The sequence below is a fragment of the Pecten maximus genome, chromosome 1, assembly GCF_902652985.1.
Source record: "Pecten maximus chromosome 1, xPecMax1.1, whole genome shotgun sequence".
Lineage (NCBI taxonomy): Eukaryota > Metazoa > Mollusca > Bivalvia > Pectinida > Pectinidae > Pecten > Pecten maximus.
Window position 1 is genome coordinate 32,382,857 of NC_047015.1, and position 22,582 is coordinate 32,405,438.

Here is a 22,582-nt window from a genome sequence, read left to right on the forward strand (position 1 = left end):
CACACCACAATCACAAAGTTACCGAGCCCCTCTTGTTTGACATTATTATTGCCTTTTATCGAAATATTATCTCATTTTATCGTAATAATAATTCGTTGTGATCCAATTTTATTTCGTTATACCGAAATATTAGTTCGTCATATTGAAATAATAATATGTTTTAATTGAATTATATTTCGTTATATCGAAATAATAATTCCTTTTAACGAAAAACTATTTCGTTTTGCGATGTTACGAAATAGTATTTCGATAAAACGAAAAATAATTGATTAAACGAACAAACATTTGGAAATTACAAAACAAGTTTGAGTTTTGGTGACGACAGAAATATTACATGCGTAAATTGAAGCCTGGCTGATAGAAAACCTAATATATGCGTGTATCACAAATGGAGAACATAATTATCAAACAAGTAGAGATATATAGCAAAACCATGTACATTTTGTATTGTAGAAATGATAAACTGATTTGTCAGCTCTGCAGGACAAACTCCAAACCTATACCTATTGAAACTGTGTGCCTTCAGAGAGAAGAAAAAAGATTATGTCATGTCAAACTTTTATACAATACCAATAAGCATATATTTCATTACCTGTGTGGATATCGTATCTATACATGTAGTATGTATGCGTGTCTCTCGCATCGATATCATTATCAAATAATACTACTGGGTATGTTGAGATAACTACAACATCATATTTTATCTAGTGAGCTAGAGATATAAATACGTACGTTATCACAACACTGCACCATAGCAGTCACAATATATCTGAAGTCAGGTATGTTGTTATCCCTACTCCTGGTATTCCTGGGTGCAGTCCTCCCCCTGGGGAGTGAGGCACGCCCGCAGTTCACATGGGAGAGTGAGCAGGTATCCTCTGTAGACAAATGTGGGTACAACGTAAGTATCGCCAGAATGTCTTATCTATCCATTGTTTTAGATAATGTGCACGATTGTTTATTTATTGCATACGTATGATACCTATATTAATGTTGTAAAGACTATTCAGTCCTTTGCTAAATTGTATTCCATGGTGTTCCTTTGAACGTATTGCTCTGTTCCTTAATGACAACATTATGTTTTCTATAATCATAAAGTGTTGCCCATTGTTACTTGTCTCATATCAAACTGTACTTTGTACTTTTTGTTCCAGTATGATCTTAAGAGTACAGCTGATCTTCTTGTGTGTTCTAAGTTGTTATTTTTTGGTTTAAGGTTGTTTGCATATTGATTTACCATTTTCATTTGTTTTATTCTGTTGGTAAACTTTTACCATTTTATATGTACGTGTCTTTTTCCCTGCATTGTGTTTTTGTTGTATTATATCAGTGAAAGCTTAAGATGATATTTTACCTATTACGACGCTTTTTCTATTTTCTCGTTGAACTGGTCAATGAGTTACTTAGGTATGAACAGTGACAATAATATCACGGTCATGAAATCTCAATACATTGACATAATGTATTCTCAATCGTAAAAAGAGACCAAACTACGCTCTCACCTGTGAAATGTATCGAGTAGGTGACTTAATAATGGGAAAGCGGCTTTCTTATCTGTAGATTTACTCATTTAAGTGTCTGAATTCTTAAAGAGAGCCCATCTTTTGCCACAGTCCTGCCCGCAGACACGAGACGACATGATAAATGTTCATTTGATCCCTCACACACACGATGACGTCGGCTGGCTCAAAACGGTTGACCAGTATTATTACGGAGGCAAGTTACCGAAAATCAATAATCAATAATCAATAATGATCAGTTATCCCTGATTATTATACCATGTAATATTAAGTTTTAGTTTGGTCGAGTATGAATGCTTTACATGTTTACTTTATCAAGTAGTGTTGCATTTTTCTATAATTTCGCACAATATAATATAATAATCTATAACAACCAAGATGATTCAAGTCGAGAGATTATAAGGCTTGTCGTTACGGAGAACCAGGCTTTGTATCTGACATTTGTCGACCTGTTGTCATTGCATTTAATTTGGTGTCACATCAGCTTATCAATACACAATTGCTTTTGAGTTGCAGTTTATATTGTCATTATGGTTCGCAATGTATGTGACTTTTTATCTCATTTCCAGACCTGAACTCCATACAGACTGCCGGAGTACAATATATCCTGGACTCAGTTATTCCGGAGCTGTTACGGGACCCGTCCAAGAGGTTTATCTATGTAGAAGTTGCCTTCTTCGCCAGGTGGTGGCAGCAACAAAATAATGAAACGCGCGAAAGCGTTCGAGACCTCGTCAATGAAGGTCATATTGAGATTTAACACACATTTGTTTCCTTTTCACGTGTTTCCACCCATGATGTTTTTATTTGAAACTAAATACGTTTTTGAACGTTTTGAAATCATTTGTTATACATATGAATCCGAGGAAATATATATATAAGTACTATCCTCAGTGTATAGTTAAAGAACGCAAGAAGAAGAATTACAAAAATTGTCTTATAAGAACAAAAACCAATTAGATATGAAAGCGTAGATATAAGACGAAGGAGGGTTGATATCAGGTGTGGACCCCCATCGTCCAATGGAGAACAACATATTTAACAAGTATCTGTGATCAGTCGGTTAACAGTTTTGGCTGATGCATGATGTGGATTGTTTACTGTGATATCTACAGAACCACAACAGGTTATTCCGAATGCGTTTGATGTTCATGTAACAATTGACAGAATTAATCATTATTGAAACTTAGGTAACGTTTTTTCTTTAAAGTTTGACAATTGAACTTGACTTATATCCATAGGTAGACTAGAGTTCATCCTTGGAGGTTGGTGTATGAATGACGAGGCTTCAACTCACTATAATGACATCATAGACCAACATACCCTCGGCTTTCAGTTTCTCAAAGAGAATTTCGGAGAATGCGGCCGACCCCGGGTCGCCTGGCAAATCGACCCCTTCGGCCACTCACGCGAACAGGCGTCGTTGTTTGCTCAGGTACACTGTAAAAGTTATTGTTTTTAATAGAATTATTTCAAGGACAGATAATTCGAAAATGATACATTGGAAGTGAGTCTCACAGAACAAATATGTCACATTTCTGCAAACAGAATAGTTTGCTTTAAAAGAGTTGATAAAACAGTGTTATTATAAAAAAAATGTTTTCGTAGCAAAACACTTCCATGGACGTTCGAGTAATAATGAATTTATTTTCTAAATATTGGATCTATAGTCATCACATTGGAAAGCTATTTAAAGAAAATTTAATAATCCTTATTGCCATTCCAGTACAATTTCCTATCTATTCCAATCGACTTACAAAGAAATTGATGAGATAATTTCATTAATACAGAGTTAAACACCCGGTACCTTCATTACAAGAAATTTTGTCATTGCTTTGCTTATATGAATTTTCGGTCTAGGCTAGGATTTTCTGAATGATTTATTTCGCAATGATTGATATTGATTATAGGGTATTATTGTTCTTAATTTACTGGTGTTTTATATCCGTAGATGGGTTATGATGGACTATTTATCGGCCGTCTTGATCATGCGGACAAAGATCTCAGACTAAACCAAACGAACATGGAGTTTGTGTGGCGAGGCAGTCCAAATAACTTAGGTAAAGTTAATAGCTGATTCGTAAGAGAAATGATCATATTATTTCCTTCTTTATGGAGTATACGAGGCTAAATATTACTACATGAAATAAGTACATACTTGGATTTAGGTTGATCTAATATATCAATCTCATGTCCTATCTGCTTCTCGGTGCACAACCAATTTATTTTAAAAGGTTGTTTTGTCGTGACGTCATTTGTGCATATAAATTAACAGTTCTGTGACATTTCTACTACATTGATCAACAAAATCATATAATTGTGTAACAAAATGTCTAGATTGTTGAGACTGGTAAGTATATAAAACTACAGGTAAGACTGCCCAGCTGTTTACCGGAGTCTTATACAATGGATACAGTCCTCCATCGGGCTTCTGCTGGGATATCAGTTGTAAGGATGACCCTATAATGGTACTTTTTCAAATAGTTTTATTTAAGATATTTTAAATACTGTAAGCATTGTATGCCTTCAAAGTAGAATTAATTCAAACAAAAATGTCATGTGCAGACCGTAATGACCAGATTCCAATCCCAAGTCACGATAAATAAGGACGTGGGATTTATTCGTAATGATACAAGAATAAGAAATATATATCTGACTGATTGAAAATCTAAAGATGGAATAAATAACAATTGAGTTGAGATTAAGAGTATTAAGTATCGAAAAAAATATGCTTCAAATGTGAAAAATTGACAGTAAAATAATAATCTAATTAATGTCGTGAATCTATTTATTCATCAAGGACGACAATCATTTAAATGACAACAACGTGCAGCAGAAAGTCGCCGACTTCATCAAGGCCGCTCATGATCAGGTAGATAAATATATGACTAGTGTACAATTAAGGTTATTCTTAAGATAAAATGGTTCGAATTTGAACGTCTGAAAAACAAAGTCAAAACACAGATTATATCTAATGAAACCATCTTAAGGATTTTTTTTTCAAAAGCAATAGATGACAGAGGGAACACGAAGACATTATTCTTATTTCAATAACTTTAAAGCAAGGATGAAACATTGATAAAATACACAATTACAAGAAAACGTTAATGATGATAGAACCAAGTGTTTCGGAAGGATGAGCGTCTTCTGATCCATCGTTGACACCCGCCATGAAAGTCTATGTCGTATCCGGATTAAAGTCTTACTATTATCTGACTGTATAGGGCCGTCTACCCAAGAAATGGTCTCATTTGGTTAGTTTATATCAACGAGGTAGCACTCTAAATTAAACAATACAAACGGTTTTTGCAAAATGGACAAAATCGGTTAGGGTTTAGGTAAAGGAGTCTGTCATTGCCATGGCTGCCATTTACAATGTGGCTTTAAATTGATTGAGCATCCGCCTTATTCACCTAATCTCGGTCCATCAGACTAAACCCTAACATGCACTGGATGACTTTCTGGACAGCCTAGAAAATGAATTCTATAAAAGTTGAAGTGAGGCCCATAAACACCGCTGGCAAAAGTTTATAGATACTGAAGGGGATTATGTTGAAAAAGAATATAATATGTCCTGCAAAATTCGAATCCTTCAATACGAGGCTCACAACTTATCAATCCGCCCTCGTATTTCGGACTCTAAATCGCAGGTTGCAAATGTAATATAAAACCTAAACAAGCTAAGAAGACAACAATTTGATGTGTATGAAATTGGGAAATCAGGGCCATTTAAGATATATTTATTAGTATGAAAAATATAAATACAGTCAACCCTCGATGATTCGAACTTCGTTGATTCGAATTTCTCGCTGTATCGAACTTTTTGCTTGGTCCCGAATTTCCTTACTATATAACGCTACTAACGAACCTATGCATGATTCAAATTTTTATAAATCGAAGTTTTCGATGTATCGAACTTTTTTCATGGCCCGTTAGCTAGATGTCATAGGTAATTGACATCTCATGATTCGAACAAAAGTTTACCTGTACTGACCACTGGACAGGTGTTGGTCGTGACCCCCGCGGCAAGATTTCACACTTCTCCCCTAGATGACTGACAATAGGGATAACGATAGCGTGTGTTGTCACTCCCGATCATGGGGTTAATTAATAATCAGACCAAATTGATAGATAAAAGGTGTATTTAGAAGATATGACATTTAATCACTCCGGTAAAACATTTCGGTAGTCGTCTCTGATAATCTTCGCCGCCATTGAAATCAGCGGTCGGTGAGTAAATTTTACGGAACTATAAAACAAGCGGACCAATTTTAAACACAAACAATAAGCGATGTCTTCACTCATAAGTGTCACCTTGCAAACTTATACATAAATATCCAAGTAAATCGATTATTTGTCATTCAATCATGCAGTCTCCAACCGATTGGCATTCCGTATTATATATGCACATAACGTAACCGCACGTGTCTTTAGCAGAAAAGCCTAACGACTTACGTAAGTGTGCATTGTACTTCTTTTGCTTTATCTGTTAAACGCGATATAAGTGTTTTGTAACCGATACATAGTTTGTTTAATTAATAAAATGATTAGGTATGATTAATGAAATATCCGACACACTGTATTTTTATTTTGTTGTGTTTGAGGTATAAATTAACTTTTGAGCCTGGCAGGCGACGATCATCACGAAGACACCTAGGACATAATTATATGCATGTAACGTTAACATATATGGTCCTTATCAAGAAACATCGATCTATTGTCAACCATGAATAATTCGAAGTCCCGCTGTTTCGAAGTTTTTTTGTTAGTCCCTTGAAATTCGAAACATCGAAGTTTGACTGTATCATATTGTTTAACTACAATTAGCTAATTACACTAGTTTGTCAAATACAAAGGTAAATATTCTTAGAAGAACATACAAACACATTCTTGGCTGAATTAGATAGCACATGTATGTTCTATGTTTCAGATGAAGCACTATCACACTAATAGCATCATGATGACTATGGGATCCGACTTTCAGTACCAAAATGCTCATACATGGTTCAAAAACATGGACAAACTCATCAAATATGTCAATGCACAGGTATAGTAAATGTGTAACATTACCTTTTCTAGTCAAGCAATTATTTTCATTGACATATGGTTTGCAAATTCAAATAATTAACCGAAATACATACACAGCTCCTCAGTATCCACACAAATCAGAGTGATTGTGTAGCTTTTATGCACAGATTTATGTTGAAGTTGAGCTTCGCTTGATTAACAGTGATAATGTTAACGCTACCTACACAAACATGTAGGCACCTGGTAACAGAATTTTCAAGAAAGTATATTGATACCAATATTACAAGACAGTAGACACCATTCGTTGTAAGCTATGTAATGGAAATGATGTTCGTACCAGTATGCCACGTTGTTACAGCATTCTGACACGTGGTTATAGTAACAGAAATAACGCTTATTTAAGCATTGAACTGCTTTCAGTTGGAAGTTATGGGCTGATGAATGCCAACAGGGCAAAGGCAAATTTAATTAAGCGCGCTAGCGCTTCATGTTGAATTTGCTTTTGTCCAGTTAGCATTCATCAGCCCATAACTTCCAAATGAAAGCAGTTCAATGCTTATATTTACATTTGACAACGATTTTTAAAGACTATATCCAGGAATTTTGCTCCGACGATCAATGAACAAAAGATTATCGTCAAAGAAGGTACAGCCTTTTCAACAGCGATCTTTCGTTATCGCCGACGTGACAATTATGACGTCACTATAATAATGACGTCATAATAAAGATTTGAAAGTTATGGACTCGTAACCTTCAAGTGAGTTTGGTAAAGTTATATAGTGGGGCTGCAGTGTAAATGTAAATATATCATTTTAAACATTTTTATTGCTAAAGTAATACAGGTACTATTGGTATCATTTTGGTTTTTGTTTCAGAACACTTATAAAAGTATATTTTAACATCATTCTGACACACATTTACAGCAAAGTAACGGAAGTGACGTCAACGTCATGTATTCGACGCCGTCCTGTTACTTGGCACAAAGGAATCGTTTAAACCAACTGTGGAACTCCAAAGCTGACGATTTTTTTCCGTACAGCGACCACGCCCACAGTTACTGGACAGGCTACTTCACAAGCCGACCGGCACTGAAGGAATACGTCAGGCGTACTAACAACTTCCTCCAGGTAATATCGGCAAACCTCTCCCCGAAACTTCCTCCTGGTTATGTCGGCTAACCCCTCCCCGAAACTTCCTCCTGGTAATGTCGGCTAACCCCTCCCCGAAACTTCCTCCTGATAATGTCAGCCAACCCCTCCCTATTACTTACTCCAGGTAACGTCAGCCAACCCCTCCCCCAGACCTCCTACAGGTAACATCAGCCAACCCCTCCCCAGTCCTCCTACAGGTAACGTCAGCCAACCCCTCCCCCAGACCTCCTACAGGTAACTTCAGCCAACCCCTCCCCCAGATTTCCTACAGGTAACGTCAGAAAACCCCTCCCCCAGACCTCCTACAGGTAACGTCAGCCAACCCCTCCCCAGACCTCCTACAGGTAACGTTAGCCAACCCCTCCCCCAGACTTCCTACAGGTAACGTCAGCCAACCCCTCCCCCAGACCTCCTACAGGTAACGTCAGCCAACCCCTCCCCAATACTTACTCCAGATAACATCAGCCAACCCCTCCCCCAGACTTCCTACAGGTAACGTCAGCCAACCCCTCCCCAAGACCTCCTACAGGTAACGTCAGCCAACCCCTCCCCCAGACTTCCTACAGGTAACGTCAGCCAACCCCTCCACCAGACCTCCTACAGGTAATGTCAGCAAACCCCTCCCCCAGACCTCCTACAGGTAACGTCAGCCAACCCCTCCCCAATACTTACTCCAGGTAACATCAGCCAACCCCTCCCCCAGACCTCCTACAGGTAACGTCAGCCAACCCCTCCCCCAGACCTCCTACAGGTAACGTCAGCCAACCCCTCCCCCAGACCTCCTACAGGTAACGTCAGCCAACCCCTCCCCAAGACCTCCTACAGGTAACGTCAGCCAACCCCTCCCCCAGACTTCCTACAGGTAACATCAGCCAACCCCTCCACCAGACCTCCTACAGGTAACGTCAGCAAACCCCTCCCCAGACCTCCTACAGGTAACGTCAGCCAACCCCTCCCCAATACTTACTCCAGGTAACATCAGCCAACCCCTCCCCCAGACCTCCTACAGGTAACGTCAGCCAACCCCTCCCCCAGACCTCCTACAGGTAACGTCAGCCAACCCCTCCCCCAGACCTCCTACAGGTAACGTCAGCCAACCCCTTCCCCAGACCTCCTACAGGTAACATCAGCCAACCCCTCCCCCAGACTTCCTACAGGTAACGTCAACCGGCCCCTCACCTTAACTTCTTACAGGTAATGTAGGCTTTAGCACCATTTACCCTGTGTTTGTGTTATATGTGACCTGATATGAGATCCATGAGCTTTCTATATCAATTTTTGAACGTTCCATAAGCGGATTTTCAGCTGAATATAGGTAAATGTTCCTTTCCCGACTACCAGCAATAATAATGAATAATAAAGTTTAATTAGTTTTACTTTCCTATAGCTATATCAAATCCATAACAGCTTGATAAACTGGGTCGTTAGGCTATTCTTTAACATCTTATGCATTTCTAAAATACCACATTACCTAAGGGACGCTACACAATGACAAAAATACCGTAAATGTTATTATAGTTTTCCCACAAAATTGATCAAACAAGACGCTTCCAATTGGTATAGTATCAGTAAATATTATTTAATGAATCAAACGCCTTGTTTAATATGTGAGGAAAGAAAGGCTTCCTGAAAATTGCTTTGTTTTACGGGGTTTAACGTCCCAAAACAGTCAACGATCTATAAAATTGGTTTCCATGATACACCAAAAGAAAAATACAATGACAAGACACCTCCAGCATTACAAGGGGCCCACAATAAGTCTTATCTCATTACACGCAGCATAATGCACACAAAAAGTAAGATGTTTCCGCTCCTGTACATAAATGTCATTTATTATATTGTTATCGAAATCGATATGCCAGTGAATGAACATGAATATACCGGTAGTCATTTAATAATAATGAACACGACACAAATTCGTTATAATCTGTTATCGGTAGAGTTACGTTGTTAGAACACTGGAGGAGTGGCGGTGTTGGTCGGGACGACGGTAGTGTAAGCAGGGGGTGCGGGGGCCATTTGATTTCCTCCCGCTAGATATTGTCCCTCGGGTGTGTAGCCTACGTTGTAGCCTCCAGGTTGTTGAGGATACTGGGGATTCGGAGGGTATCCACCTTGTATCGGATAGGACCCCGGCTGACTGACATCCTCTACAAAGAAAACATTTTTTTTCTGTTGGATTGTAACACGTCTTACAAATCGGTTGTTGAGATATTTCAAGCAAATACTTCAAGTAGTTTTGATGCAAAGCAAAAAGGCGCCGAGCATCATGAAACCGACCAATCGACAATGTTCCCATGTCATAACGCTTGGTTAATGATGGGATGTAACAATCAACTGCATATGTTAAATCAATTGCTCGTTAGTTTTATTTTTTAAAGCCGTTTCATGTTAATATTCTAATTGGTCATGTCGGATTATTGATTTGAGTTATTACACTCTATGAGATTGTGAAATATACAAACTTACTAATCAACCCTTCATTGGAATATGTATTTATTGTTGAACATAAAATAATTACCTTGAACTTATTTATCTGATTAGTTGTACAATTATGGGTAGTTTCAGGAGCTAAAAATTAAGGTAAAACTAGATTTTTCTGAAGGGGATGTATATATAAGAACAAATGCATCATATATCTACGAAATGTACTACTGAATGCTAAAACAATTTTTATAGCAAAGCAAGTGATCGTGCATTAAGGATTAATCAAAAGAGTATGTAATAGCTAGGACTTTCCATACCAATGTACCCCACGTTACTCTTTAATGTTGATTTTATATTGCCCTACATTCTGCTTGTATATGCTTAATGCATAGCAATGTTCATTATTCCAATGGGATTAATTCTGGCCATTTTTTGGGAAACCATTTCCCTTGTGATTACAAGATTACAAGAGTAACAGCTTCTGAACTTTATCGATATAAGAACAGTCCCATAATATTTCATATGTACCATTATTGTGGACTTTTTGAGGTTGTGTTATTTCCTTTTTAATTTATAATTTAGGATGTTTTTGTTGGGGTTTTTGTTTTTGTATTTTTTTTTTTTTGTATTTTTTGTTTTCTAAATAATTGTGTAAAGTATGTCATCCTGTTACTGAGGATATACGAAAGGGACCGTGTCTAGTCTGGTTGTAAAATTAAAGAAAGATTAATGGGGGGGGGGGGGGGGGGGGGGGGGGGGGGTCAAATGTCGTCATTTGAATTGAAATCCCTATTCTTGCCTTTGAAAGTATATGTATAATATTCATATGTACAGTTCAGTCACCCTCAATTACTATAGATATGCAGATATGCGTTTCCATTTCTTAACGATACACTACGTTACACTCCGACACAAGGTCACATTGTTTTAAAGTTTAGTTTAGAGGTGTTGTGTAATAAGTCCATTTATACTGAGTCCCTCTTTACTTACGGGGAGGAGGAGCAGTGAAAGTGGTGGTTGTGAAGGTGGTGGCAGCGGTGTTAGGTTTCCTCGTATTCATAATAACCCGTCCTGACCTTCGGTTTCTTCTCGTGGCACATATAACACACACAATACAGAGAGAGAGGAATCCCAGACCAAACAGACCGCCAACTACAGCTCCTGCTAAGGTCCCTGCCGATCTACAGAACAAGACAGTGGATTTAAGAAATATTAATTTATTCTGACGAAATTCCGGGACAGTGGAGAACCAAAAGCTAGCCTACCCATGTATGTAGATCGTAATGGTGTTTATAATGTATGTTTTTTTCTGTTACGGACAAATTGAAGTGGCCAAATTAGTCTGCTGCGCTCATTAAAACATTTGGAATCTTTATGTGTTTCTTTCTCTTCTGGATACTTTGGGATTTATTAGGTTCTCTGTAACATTCCCTTATCTGACACGAGCTTTAGTGTATACTTTACATCCAAAACAGTCCATATAAGATAAATTACTGTCGATCACAAAGTACCAAAAGATAAAGAAATGACTTCTTCAGATATACAAGTCTCTAAGGAGAATAAATGGGGGAAATAAGATTCCTTAATTTTGGTTTCCGAGCAAATATAGATGAGGAATACAAAAAAAACCCAGTAATTACCATATATACTATTGCGTAATATTGATGCGCTGAGATTATTTTACAAGCATATGACTTGTAACTGTATATAAAATGTAGATGCCAAACAAATCCTACATTACAATGGTGTAACATCTAAAACACAGTTTCAATATACATGAGAAGTTAAGCGAAATTTCCAAACTATTTTACAGAATTTGCTGGAAATTTGCGTAGTTTGGGATTCTTTTACACACTTCATACGTCCTTTATCTCTCATTTAGCTTCATATGTTAATTACTAACTATTACATAATGGAGAAAGGTTTAGCAATCTCCATAAACATTATTGGAAGTAAGATATGATAACGATAATTGCAACAAGACTCTAGAACTACAGCGAACACAAGACAAGCTGTTCTAAAATTGTAGACATATATTCCATCAATAAATTTAGGAAAATTCCAGAAATTGCCAAGTCCTCAACTTGAGAACCGAGGGAATAATACGGACCTCAAAATATCAAGCATCTGGTGATGTCACACAGAGGAATGGAATATATACCAATAAGACTGTCTTCATTGTAATGATAGAAGTGATAAGACACCTTAACACAGACGAGGAAGAGGGTTTACTTACATCACATAGCTAATGGTGTAGTAATTACAACATGAAGTGTAGTATATGCCTCCACAACAGTACTGGTCGGACGAACAGTACGCAGATAGCGTTTTGTAAGTATAAGTCCCGTACAAAACATCGGTGTAGCCGTCTAGTGCGTAACAGAGTTCAGCACTAACAAAGGACAAACCTGCAATATATAATGCTTAATTAAGGTCATTGTAACAATGGTTTTTTTCCTTTTTGATTTTTTAAATACTTATTTATTCAAGAATGGCCATGAGGGAAATACTGAAATTCCATGTGAGCCTGAATTGACTTGATAGTATTGACCACAACAGTAGATTCGGTCATGTTTGATATTGTTTGTAATTATTTCATTAGAGTGTGCTTTCGTAATAATCACAAATATTTTTCGATAATGCACTCTTTATCTGGCCTGTAATCAATTAGACCATACTCGACAATTCATTAAGGAGCTACAATGACTTTTACGCATAATCAGTTGGTCAATGAAATTAACATCAAGAGTCAAGAACCTTATTTAACGTCGGAAATATATAATACCATGATCAATAGTACTGTTCTCGCGAATAAAATATTTAGTATAAAATTTACGAGTCAGTTGAACGAATAAGAATTCGTTACCATGTACTCACCGGAGCAGATGATGGCTGCGAGTAAGTCAAGTTTAGGTGCCAGCATTATTCCCTTTATAAAGTTGCGCTTTTCGGGTTCGATTTAATACAAATATCAATACACATGACAATTGAAGATTTATCATTACAATCCGGAAATCAGTACTAGGTATCATATCCGTTACGTGGTACATTCTATAGTCCATAAAGTGAAGGAGATGTCTCATATATATACTCAGCTCGCCAAGTCCGGCAAGACAGACGTTCTGTATGTAGTAGCCAAAGCGGAAATATGTGTGTTGTGTTAATACATTCGAACCCTGGGACGGAATTTAATAAGTTAATAAACACTTTTGAAAGTTATTCTATGTATATAATATCTTCAATGTTAATCTATTAGATATAGGGTAAAATGAATATTATGTTTGTATTTGTTTTCAAAAATATTATCTTTACATTATTACCTAGTTAATCGACGATGACGCATTTTCAGAACCCCAATCCCTCTTAAGAAAAATGTTATATACAACACTGCAGAGTAACAAGTGAGCGAGGGTTAGATGACTCCGTTTGACCATAGATAGATAAACTGAATATCCAAGAAAATCCTTGAATCAATCAGTTATCAAATACTTCCTTTTGGCACAGATTCGAGATGCTATAACTGAAACTTCGAGTTGTTAGATTTCCTGTTTACTAACAAGTGTAGGAAATATCAATGCATTGTGTATACAATCCCCTGAGTAGACACAGCTGATAGACTTCAGCCCCAGATGTTTGTCGTAACCTGTATGTCACGTGTACAAACACGTGCTTGATGTTATTTTGATATCCAATATTGAAAATTATGAAACGTATTGAATTATGTGGCTATGACACTACCCATTACTATGACATTCGACTTATTTTGAGTTTTGTTAGTCGCCTGTTATGTACTAGCAATTTAGGCGATTGCCATCGCAGATGAATTTTAGAAGAACGAAACATTTGTATGACGCAGTTTTATTCTTATTCGAGTTGAATGGTACTAATGTCTTGTGTGTCTTTTGAACAATCCCCATTTGGCTCATGTGTCACTGACATATATTATAATGCCTTATTCCAATACAGAAGGTTCCTGTTTCTTAATGACTTCATATTTCTCAATGACTCAACGAACTGTGTCTATTGTATTCTTCAGGTGTGTAAGCAGGTGGCTGCGTTAGAATTTTATGGAGGTCAAGAGGTCAACACCTTAAGTAAGAAATACATTATTTTGAATTTAAATATAAGAATTACGAAATATATTTCCACATATTGTTTGTAATTTGGCATTTGCAGAGAAGAGATATTAAGAAAGTCATTTTGATTTACATAATCATAAAACAAAAACAATAAAAAAAAAAAGTTAATAGTTTTGTACAGTGTACCATAACCTTATGTTATTTTGTAGGAGAGGCGATGGCAGTACTTCAACATCACGATGCCATTTCGTAAGTAGGCCTGACAAAAGCACATTGCAATATAGAAAAGACTTTAAGCAAGTAATAGATTGATGGAAAATTCTATTTTTTCCTTTATTCTTTAAATGCTTTTTATCACAACTTTATAATCATAAAAAAAGATCTAGAGACCATATTTATCATCATTTTAAATGCTAAGAATTTATGACGTGGTGATTCTATCGGAGATCGAATTGGTCTGGAATTAAAACAGGTTTGGTGAATGTGAATATCTGGTTCACCAAAACTTTATTACATAGATACACATATATGTTAACATATTTCTATTACTGTTGTAATGAAGTGGTACAGAAAAACAGCATGTAGCAAACGACTACGCACAGAGATTGGCGAGAGGAATCAGCGGCTGTCAGGTAGGTTCATATCCCCGATGCTCTATTGACTAATGTTACCAGATATTTGTTGGATATGACAGTGTGATTTAACACCAACAAATAATAAGGATACATTAAAGTACATATTTCGAAACAGGGTGACGTATTTAAACTGGGAAGATGGTGTTTTGATAGATGCTTTAAAAGTCTGACAAGATAAGTGATAACTATTACATAGCATATCATACTATACTTTGTGTATCAAGTACACTACATAATGTTCCTTACACATGGTGTTTTGATAGATGTTTTAAAAGGCTGACAATATAAATGATAATTATTATGTAATATCACTTGCTATAATTTGTATATTAATTACACTTATAACACAATGTGTTATGTTCCTTACAGATGGTGTTAAATGTCGGGTTCAGTAACATGCTGACTGTCGGCTCCTCACTCGGGCCTCCGGAACAGAACTTCTGTCCCCTACTCAACATCAGCAAGTGTTTGATGATGGAGAGTTATGATACGGTATACTAGTGTGACATTTTATCTCTATAGTATATATTGTACAATACATTATTTTGTTTTTATCGCGTCTAAAATTAGGGGACAATGATACTAATGTATAACACTTTCCCATCTTTTCCTTTATGACACTTTACTTACAGTAGTGTATATGTTTCGCCAGGTTGTGGTTCTAGCCTATAACCCCCTGGGTCGTGAGGTCCTTACTTACTTCAGGATCCCAGTCCTGGGTACAAACTACTACGTCGAAGACAAGGACGGGACTCGTATACCTACTCAGGTAAGATATTTTGACCCGAAGAGTTTTGACAAAACTATAAATATAAATAAGATATTGTGTCCTCTCCAAGGTACACTGCTCCCATTTACACTCTTGGAACCGTTTCTTTACTTATCCTAACTTCCTTTATTTACGACAGGGCCTTCCTTCACACCACTATCTAGCTTTAATCGATGCGATGGCATTAACTTTGAAAACAAAATTAAAAATACACACACGCAACCACACTCACAAAAGCAAAAAACAAACAAACAAAACCAAGCGCACACAGTATGGGCAGTCTTGATCAGCTGTTAATACGAGTTATCCCGCTTCCACTTGGTATTGACACTACTTGAATATTATCACCAGTGCCGCTATCAAGAAATATATGTTAAGTATTTTACAAGAATATTCTGTAAACCGCGACAGATTCAGAAATTCTAGAGAAACAAGTCATTACTCCTTGAAATGCTGTATTTGACATGTCTACAACGTCCTGTAAAATGTTTTATTGATGTCAAATTTAATGTCGGGGTTCTTTATAAACATTGTTGTTTTCATGAGGTTCAATATTCTCTGTTTTCAAGGAAATTTTAATAGATTTTTAAAATGTAATTGATAGATACAATTATTTTCTGTTTCATCCATCACAATCAACATCATGTTACGTTCATTTGTTACAGATTATCCCCGTGTCCAATGCTACGCGAGACATACCTGAGCGGAAAGGAACCAGGACAGACCATGACTTGGTGTTTAGGGGGACACTTCCACCCCTTGGCTTTTATCTATTCTTTGTTCTACGTAAAGGTAATAATCGGCAACAAAATCTTTTCACAACATCAAGAAATCAACATTTTTGTTTAGGTCCCCTGTATGATTTTAGTTCACATGGCATAATATGTTATAATTAACAAAACATACGCACCTAACTTCTCACTATGATGAGAATATCATCCTTTTTTGTAACAGTTTCATAAGTTATCATTAAATTTAGTTTTCGAATTATGTCTTATTGCCAAAAGAATATTATATATGTATACATTTTCTCCAAAATATTTTTTTCTGATGGTTTAGCAGCAGAAGACGTTCCTTTAAAGGAGACAAATACCAAGGAAGCCGAACCGAAAGAGGACATTATTTTGAAAAACGAGGTAACGTATGTGTTAAAAAATTGTCAGACGCGTATTAAAAAAATCAAGTCGACCAAGAATGAGGCAAACTTTGAGTATACCTCTACGCTCTACTTATTTCATGATTGTATACCATACAGCATTTTTTGAAGATAGCATAGATTTCGGATATGTGCCAGCCTGTCCCCGTGAGTTGTCTTAACGTTATCACCCTTTGAGTATGTATTATTCAACTTATTTATGTTTATCATTATCTAACTAGATTAAACTCTTCATCTTGTAACTGTTGCATACAGTTAAAACGTATCCTATAAATTGATATCGAGTACTTAATTATGGTCAAAAAACATTTTCTTACCTCAGAAAATAATGCTTTTAAAAATATGCTGATCACGCAACATATAAATAATAAAATCTACCATTCCAGCATTTGAGCCTGACATTCGATGGGGTGACAGGCAAACTGACAAAGATGCAGCAGCTGGAAGATTCGTTGATGATAGGGTTAAATCAGGATTACCTGTACTACCTCGGGTACAGCGGTAATAACAGTAAGGACGATTTCCAGAACTCCGGAGCCTACATCTTCCGTCCTAACAACTCACAGGCGTACAACTTTTCACAGACTACCCTCAGGACTAAAGAGTATGTCACCATGGTAAGTTGTTTTAATAGTAAATATGTTGTAAACCACTTATCGTTTGAGTAAATTGGTTTCGTATATCTACTTATATATCAAAAAAAGAAAATGTTAGTGTTTTTACTGTTTGCCTTCTGTACGTACAACATTTAAATCTCCTATGACACCCTCTGTAACACAACACATTGGTCGGTGGTCCGAACGTTTCTGATGTGTTGTCATCGGGCTTTTACAAAAATGTATATGATCAATCGGCCCATATCAGAAAACTTCGGATTAATCAATTGGATGGAAGAGGTCTTAACATGTTCAATTTGGTAGTGTTCATGACAATTAGTATCAAATATTACAGAGAATGGTTAAACACGTTTTATGATATCGGTGATGTGGTGACGAAATATTTTCCTCCTGTGTGCCTGTATCAACAGGGAGACGCCATGGTTCGAGAGGTGCACCAACAGTTCAGTCCCTGGGTGTCACAAGTTGTGAGACTATATGAAAAGAAGAAGTATGCCGAGTTTGAGTGGACCATTGGCCCAATTCCTATAAAGTAGGTCTGCCAGCTATTGTTACTACATGTACATTGTAATTTTAGCAGGATCGTGAATATGATTGACCTTTATTATATAAAAAAACTGGAAATGATTATAAACTGATGATTAATGAATTGAATTCACATGTATGGGAATTGATACCACTTCCATGTGTACCTATTGGCGAATTGTAATATAGTAATCTCCCCTTTGTTGTTTAATTCATATTTTAATTCATTGTTCACGTTACCACAACAGTGACGGTTACGGTAAGGAAGTGATATCTCGATTCTCTACCAACCTTAATTCCTTTGATACTTTCTACACGGACGCCAACGGCAGAGAAATACTACAAAGAAGGTAGATATCTAGCACGTTTTCCAGTTTCTTGATTAAACCTTAGAATAGTGAACTACAAAATGAACTTCGTTATATCAACTTTTTTTTTTAGGTTTGTATAATTTTTGAAATACGGTTATAAACGACAGTCGTTTTCGTTGGATTAAAAAAATGTTGGTTTTAGACAGTGTTTTATTACGGTAACCTATTGTTGGTGTTGGGTCTAGGTACAATCATCGCGACACCTGGATTTTGAACCCGACTGAGAATGTGGCGGGAAACTACTACCCAGTAAACAGCAGAATCTTCATACGGGTATTTCTACTTTTATATGATCGTTTTTTAAAACGCAAACTATAAGCGACCACACGTAGTGTTATAACACGAGAACAAAATCCAGAATATATCCTTACAGAAAAATATGCGCTAAAGAAGAGTAAAAGAAAATTAGGATTCAAAACAATCAAGAAGTGTGTTGCATTCAATAAATATTATAACCTTATATAGGACGAAGCAAGAAATATGCAATTCACTGTGCTGACTGATCGCTCTCAAGGTGGTGCTAGTCTGCGACCAGGAAGCCTCGAATTGATGGTACGTATAGCAAAATTCCAATCATGGCAGTTTATACGAGTCTTTAATGTAAATTAAAAACGAGAAATTTATACAATGATACGTTTCGCTTGTCGATGGAAAACAGATGGCCTGTACTGGGATACAACTTAAATTCGTCCACACTATACTGCAGGTACACCGTAGACTCTTGGCTGACGACCATAGAGGAGTAGGGGAACCACTGAATGAGACTGGCTCAGACGGGCGCGGTCTAATCATACGAGGTACCATCACATTATAGGGATATTAAGTATTTACCAAAAATACATTCAAAAGCATCATTTGTTCGACCGCCTCGAAAAAAGGCATTTGTTGCATTTTAACAACCGAACATCAAACGATGTAATCGCTACTTTAGTTTTACATTTAAACAAAAGTAGCTTTTATATTGATTTAATTATATTTATTTTTCAATTAAATTAATCTATTTAACGATTAAACTGTCTTTTTTTGGTGTCTTTGGCGCTAGCACAATATGACACGACTGTTTGCAAAGCTCTGGCATCTGTATCGACCATAGACACACACACAAAAAAACAATTTAATGCTTATATTTACATTCTAGACCTATTTTTGTTGTTGCTATTTTTGAAAATTAAAATTGAGTAAGCATAAAAAATGCCAATATTCAGCGACTTCGTCAATGGGGTTCGACAAATGGAACAGCCTATTTTTTCAAAATTCATTTGTCACATACAGATTGGCTAACAAAAAATGCATTGAAATAATACGAAAAAAGCACAGTCTGTTCAATTATTTTTATTATTTGTGTAACAATATTGTATAAAAAAAATGTTGATACTTTTTAATTAATATAAAAAAAACGACGTAGTCCTAGGCTTTTTTTTTTTCATAGAGCTATATGATTATATTCATGCGCGGCATGGATTGATGTCACGTTTTGGATGCCAATTATGCTCACAAAGACTGCAAATCTTTTTACTTCGTGGTTTTGCCACCAAAATGTAAATATATATGTATATCGTCACAATCCTTTTTATTACATATGTACTTTGTCTACTACGAACAAAATAGATATATCCTATTTTGTTAATCCGTAATTAATTTATCACTCTTGCGTCGTGAAGATTTTTCAATCAGAAGGAAATGAAGCTATGTGGTTTTTAAAATATATCATATTTATTATGTTTGTTTCTTGACAGGAAAACATTATGTGTTCCTCGAGACCATAGCTAAGTCGGCCAGGTGTCACAGAGACCTGGCTCTTCAGTTGTATATGGCGCCATCTCTCTCCTTTATGATTGGAAATGGCGAACAGGAGACGTGGATACAGAACTGGGGTGTTCAAGTGAGCTACTGAATCGTACATGTTTTATCACAGAAAACAATATCCGGAAAAGGACCTGGTGTATTATTGATGAAAATGAAGTAGCATATTGAGATTACCAATGTAGAGAAAACTAGTTTAAAACGCCATCCAGATTTCTAGATGACCAATCACACGCCACTCAGATCTCTAGATGACCTATGACACGCCATCTAGATCTCTAGGGGATCTATGACAACCCGTCTAGATATCTAGGGGATCTATGGCATGCCATCCGGATCTCTAGGGGATCAATGACAAGCCATCCAGATCTGTAGGAGATCTATGACAAGCCATCCAGATCTGTAGAAGACATATAACAAGCCATCCAGATATCTAGGGGACCTATGATAATCCACCCAGATCTCTAGAGGACCCATTACATTAACTAAATGATAAAATGAATACTTTTATTGAGATAGAAGCGTATGTTGATGTCAAATATCAAGAGCTGAAGAGCGATCTCGCCTAGATTTCGCCCCAAACATATCGGGAATACATATGTTATGGGAAAATATACTGTAATTGACGTGATCATAATTAAGTACAGCATATTCAAATACGAAAACAAAATTCGATAATTAAAGATATGCGGATATAATAAGTCAAAATATCTATTTTCGTTAATGGTAAAATACTCAAACTGCATTGTTTTATGTCAGGCCATCCATACTTGCATGGTTCTGGACAAAATGGACCCATATAAACGGGACATATGTATATTATATTTCACTTCCTACTTCGTATAAAAAGATGACAAAATATACGAAACATTCAGTAATCTTGAAACTGTTACACTTACTTCAGTGGAGTGCAATGAAAACAGCCTTGCCAGAAAACGTCCATCTACTGACCATGGAGACGTGGCGAACACCTGGGGTGGATCCTATAGAGGATATGGGATTCCTCATGAGACTGGAACACTTGTATGAGGTGGACGAGGACCCTGTATTCTCCCAGCCTGTTACTCTCGATCTGGTACGATGTCCCTAATCATATCTCTACATTGAAAATGTAGTAAAGTAGTGTGATTAATAGGGTACCACTAGCAACATTGAGTACGTTTTCTACATGTCTATAAATTGTCTGTTCAGATTGATGTATTTTATTTGACAATCAGCATAATAGTCTCAGTGTGTCCTTTGTTCTAATTCGAATTTTTTTTTATCTTGATGATTGCAAAACAGCGAACAATTCGTGAATTTGGTCGCATTGGTCAGACACTATTGAAAACAATTGGTCTGGATTTCTAAAATATAACTATAACATCTATTCAAGTCATTTGGTTTACAAATCGGTTATTTAAACTGATCCATGTCCTGAGCTTAGTTTTGAAGTATTTAACTATATGAACTGATCGAGTAAGCTAGTATTTATCCATTTAAGATAGTAAAAGTATTGTTGGTACGTGTTAATTCGAGAGTAATATCCAAGGACTGTCCTGCTTCTCGGCTGAGATTGTTATTATAATGTTACCGTAAAAAAGCATGGTCATCATGCACAACTTCTCATATATTGGCGATAAAATAGTAAAATGACGTTCACGTGAAAAACATGCAATCTACACATGACACATAAATTAGCGTGTCTGTCACCAAATCAAATTTCACATTTTGATTCCAGAATCAGTTCTTCAAGTTCGGCATCCATATCGTAAGTGAGGTGACGTTAGGAGCCAACCTACCCTTGTCAGAGTTACGGAGAATGGGCTGGGATATCATTGTCAACAAACAAGGTAGGCATTGAATTCTAGTAATCCAAACTGTATAAATCATATGGCAATTAAACCGTCTAATGTTCTCCAATACATCTACTGTTTAAAAGTATGTCACTAAGCTCGTGTACAACTCGGAAGAATATTCTCAGATCCTTAAAACTTCCAAAATTGATCAAGGTGGAACACAAACTGCACAAACCCGATTCCAATAATATGATGTCAGCTGCATGGTGTAGTTAATTTTTCGGGATGTACTGTTATATTCCTTACTTTATATTAAAGGTGCTAACAGTTGTTGTATAATGATGTTGTGAATGTTAAAATACAACAGAAGGAGGTACTGACGATAAATCCTATTTACGTAGTCAGCCTTAATACCTTATTTTTTCGAAATATGCATTACGTTATTAACAACATGTCTTCCTCCTTGAGGGGTCATTAAGAAGAATAAGATGCTACTATTCAATGTACTTTCTACTTAGATACTGCGAAATCGACGGACAATACTCTCCGAGTAGACAATACCACTATTACGTTGACCCCTATGCAGATACGGACATTCGTGGTCCTTCAACAAGACAACTGAACCCGCTTGATAAAGTCAACAGCAACAAGGTCGTCATTTTATCGCCATTCTCTTCTTCTCTTCAGTGTCATCATTTTAAAGAATTAAGAAATTAAACAAAA

At 36.5% G+C, this 22,582-nt stretch overlaps 2 protein-coding genes across 3 annotated transcripts; one reads left to right on the forward strand and one right to left on the reverse strand.

Moving 5' to 3' along the window:
- Positions 1–759: 759 nt before the first annotated feature.
- Positions 760–22,582, forward strand: LOC117330615 (lysosomal alpha-mannosidase-like). Of its 2 annotated transcripts, none has more exons than XM_033889045.1 (26): positions 760–901; positions 1,614–1,716; positions 2,090–2,263; positions 2,762–2,955; positions 3,472–3,580; positions 3,891–3,988; positions 4,321–4,392; positions 6,451–6,567; positions 7,472–7,675; positions 14,163–14,220; positions 14,415–14,454; positions 14,768–14,837; positions 15,210–15,332; positions 15,493–15,609; positions 16,275–16,401; positions 16,669–16,745; positions 17,152–17,382; positions 17,793–17,914; positions 18,156–18,257; positions 18,464–18,551; positions 18,744–18,830; positions 18,985–19,075; positions 20,015–20,160; positions 20,986–21,156; positions 21,802–21,913; positions 22,378–22,582. In XM_033889045.1, the coding sequence occupies exons 1-26, from the start codon at positions 782–784 to the stop codon at positions 22,479–22,481; spliced, it is 3,057 nt and encodes a 1,018-aa protein (XP_033744936.1). In that variant the 5' UTR covers positions 760–781; the 3' UTR covers positions 22,482–22,582. The 2 variants fall into 2 exon arrangements, with proteins under 2 accessions (XP_033744936.1, XP_033744944.1); XM_033889053.1 differs by having other exon boundaries at positions 16,672–16,745.
- On the reverse strand, positions 8,698–13,341 carry LOC117330629. The gene is made up of 4 exons (XM_033889065.1): positions 13,004–13,341; positions 12,363–12,534; positions 11,117–11,307; positions 8,698–9,849 (listed from the first exon to the last, which is right to left on the reverse strand). Exons 1-4 carry the CDS (start codon positions 13,047–13,049, stop codon positions 9,650–9,652), a joined length of 609 nt encoding a protein of 202 aa, XP_033744956.1. The 5' UTR covers positions 13,050–13,341; the 3' UTR covers positions 8,698–9,649.

Excerpts from the sequence above, each read along its gene's own strand:
- LOC117330615 (XM_033889045.1), top strand. The coding sequence starts at position 782 with ATGTTGTTATCCCTACTCCTGGTATTCCTGGGTGCAGTCCTCCCCCTG. Across the intron at positions 2,956-3,471 it reads AGGCGTCGTTGTTTGCTCAG|ATGGGTTATGATGGACTATT; the intron begins GTACACTGTAAA and ends TTATATCCGTAG. Across the intron at positions 6,568-7,471 it reads TCAAATATGTCAATGCACAG|CAAAGTAACGGAAGTGACGT; the intron begins GTATAGTAAATG and ends ACACATTTACAG.
- LOC117330629 (XM_033889065.1), bottom strand. The coding sequence starts at position 13,049 with ATGCTGGCACCTAAACTTGACTTACTCGCAGCCATCATCTGCTCCG. Across the intron at positions 11,308-12,362 it reads TACACCATTAGCTATGTGAT|ATCGGCAGGGACCTTAGCAG; the intron begins GTAAGTAAACCC and ends CTTGTTCTGTAG. Across the intron at positions 9,850-11,116 it reads TTTCACTGCTCCTCCTCCCC|AGGATGTCAGTCAGCCGGGG; the intron begins GTAAGTAAAGAG and ends TTTTCTTTGTAG.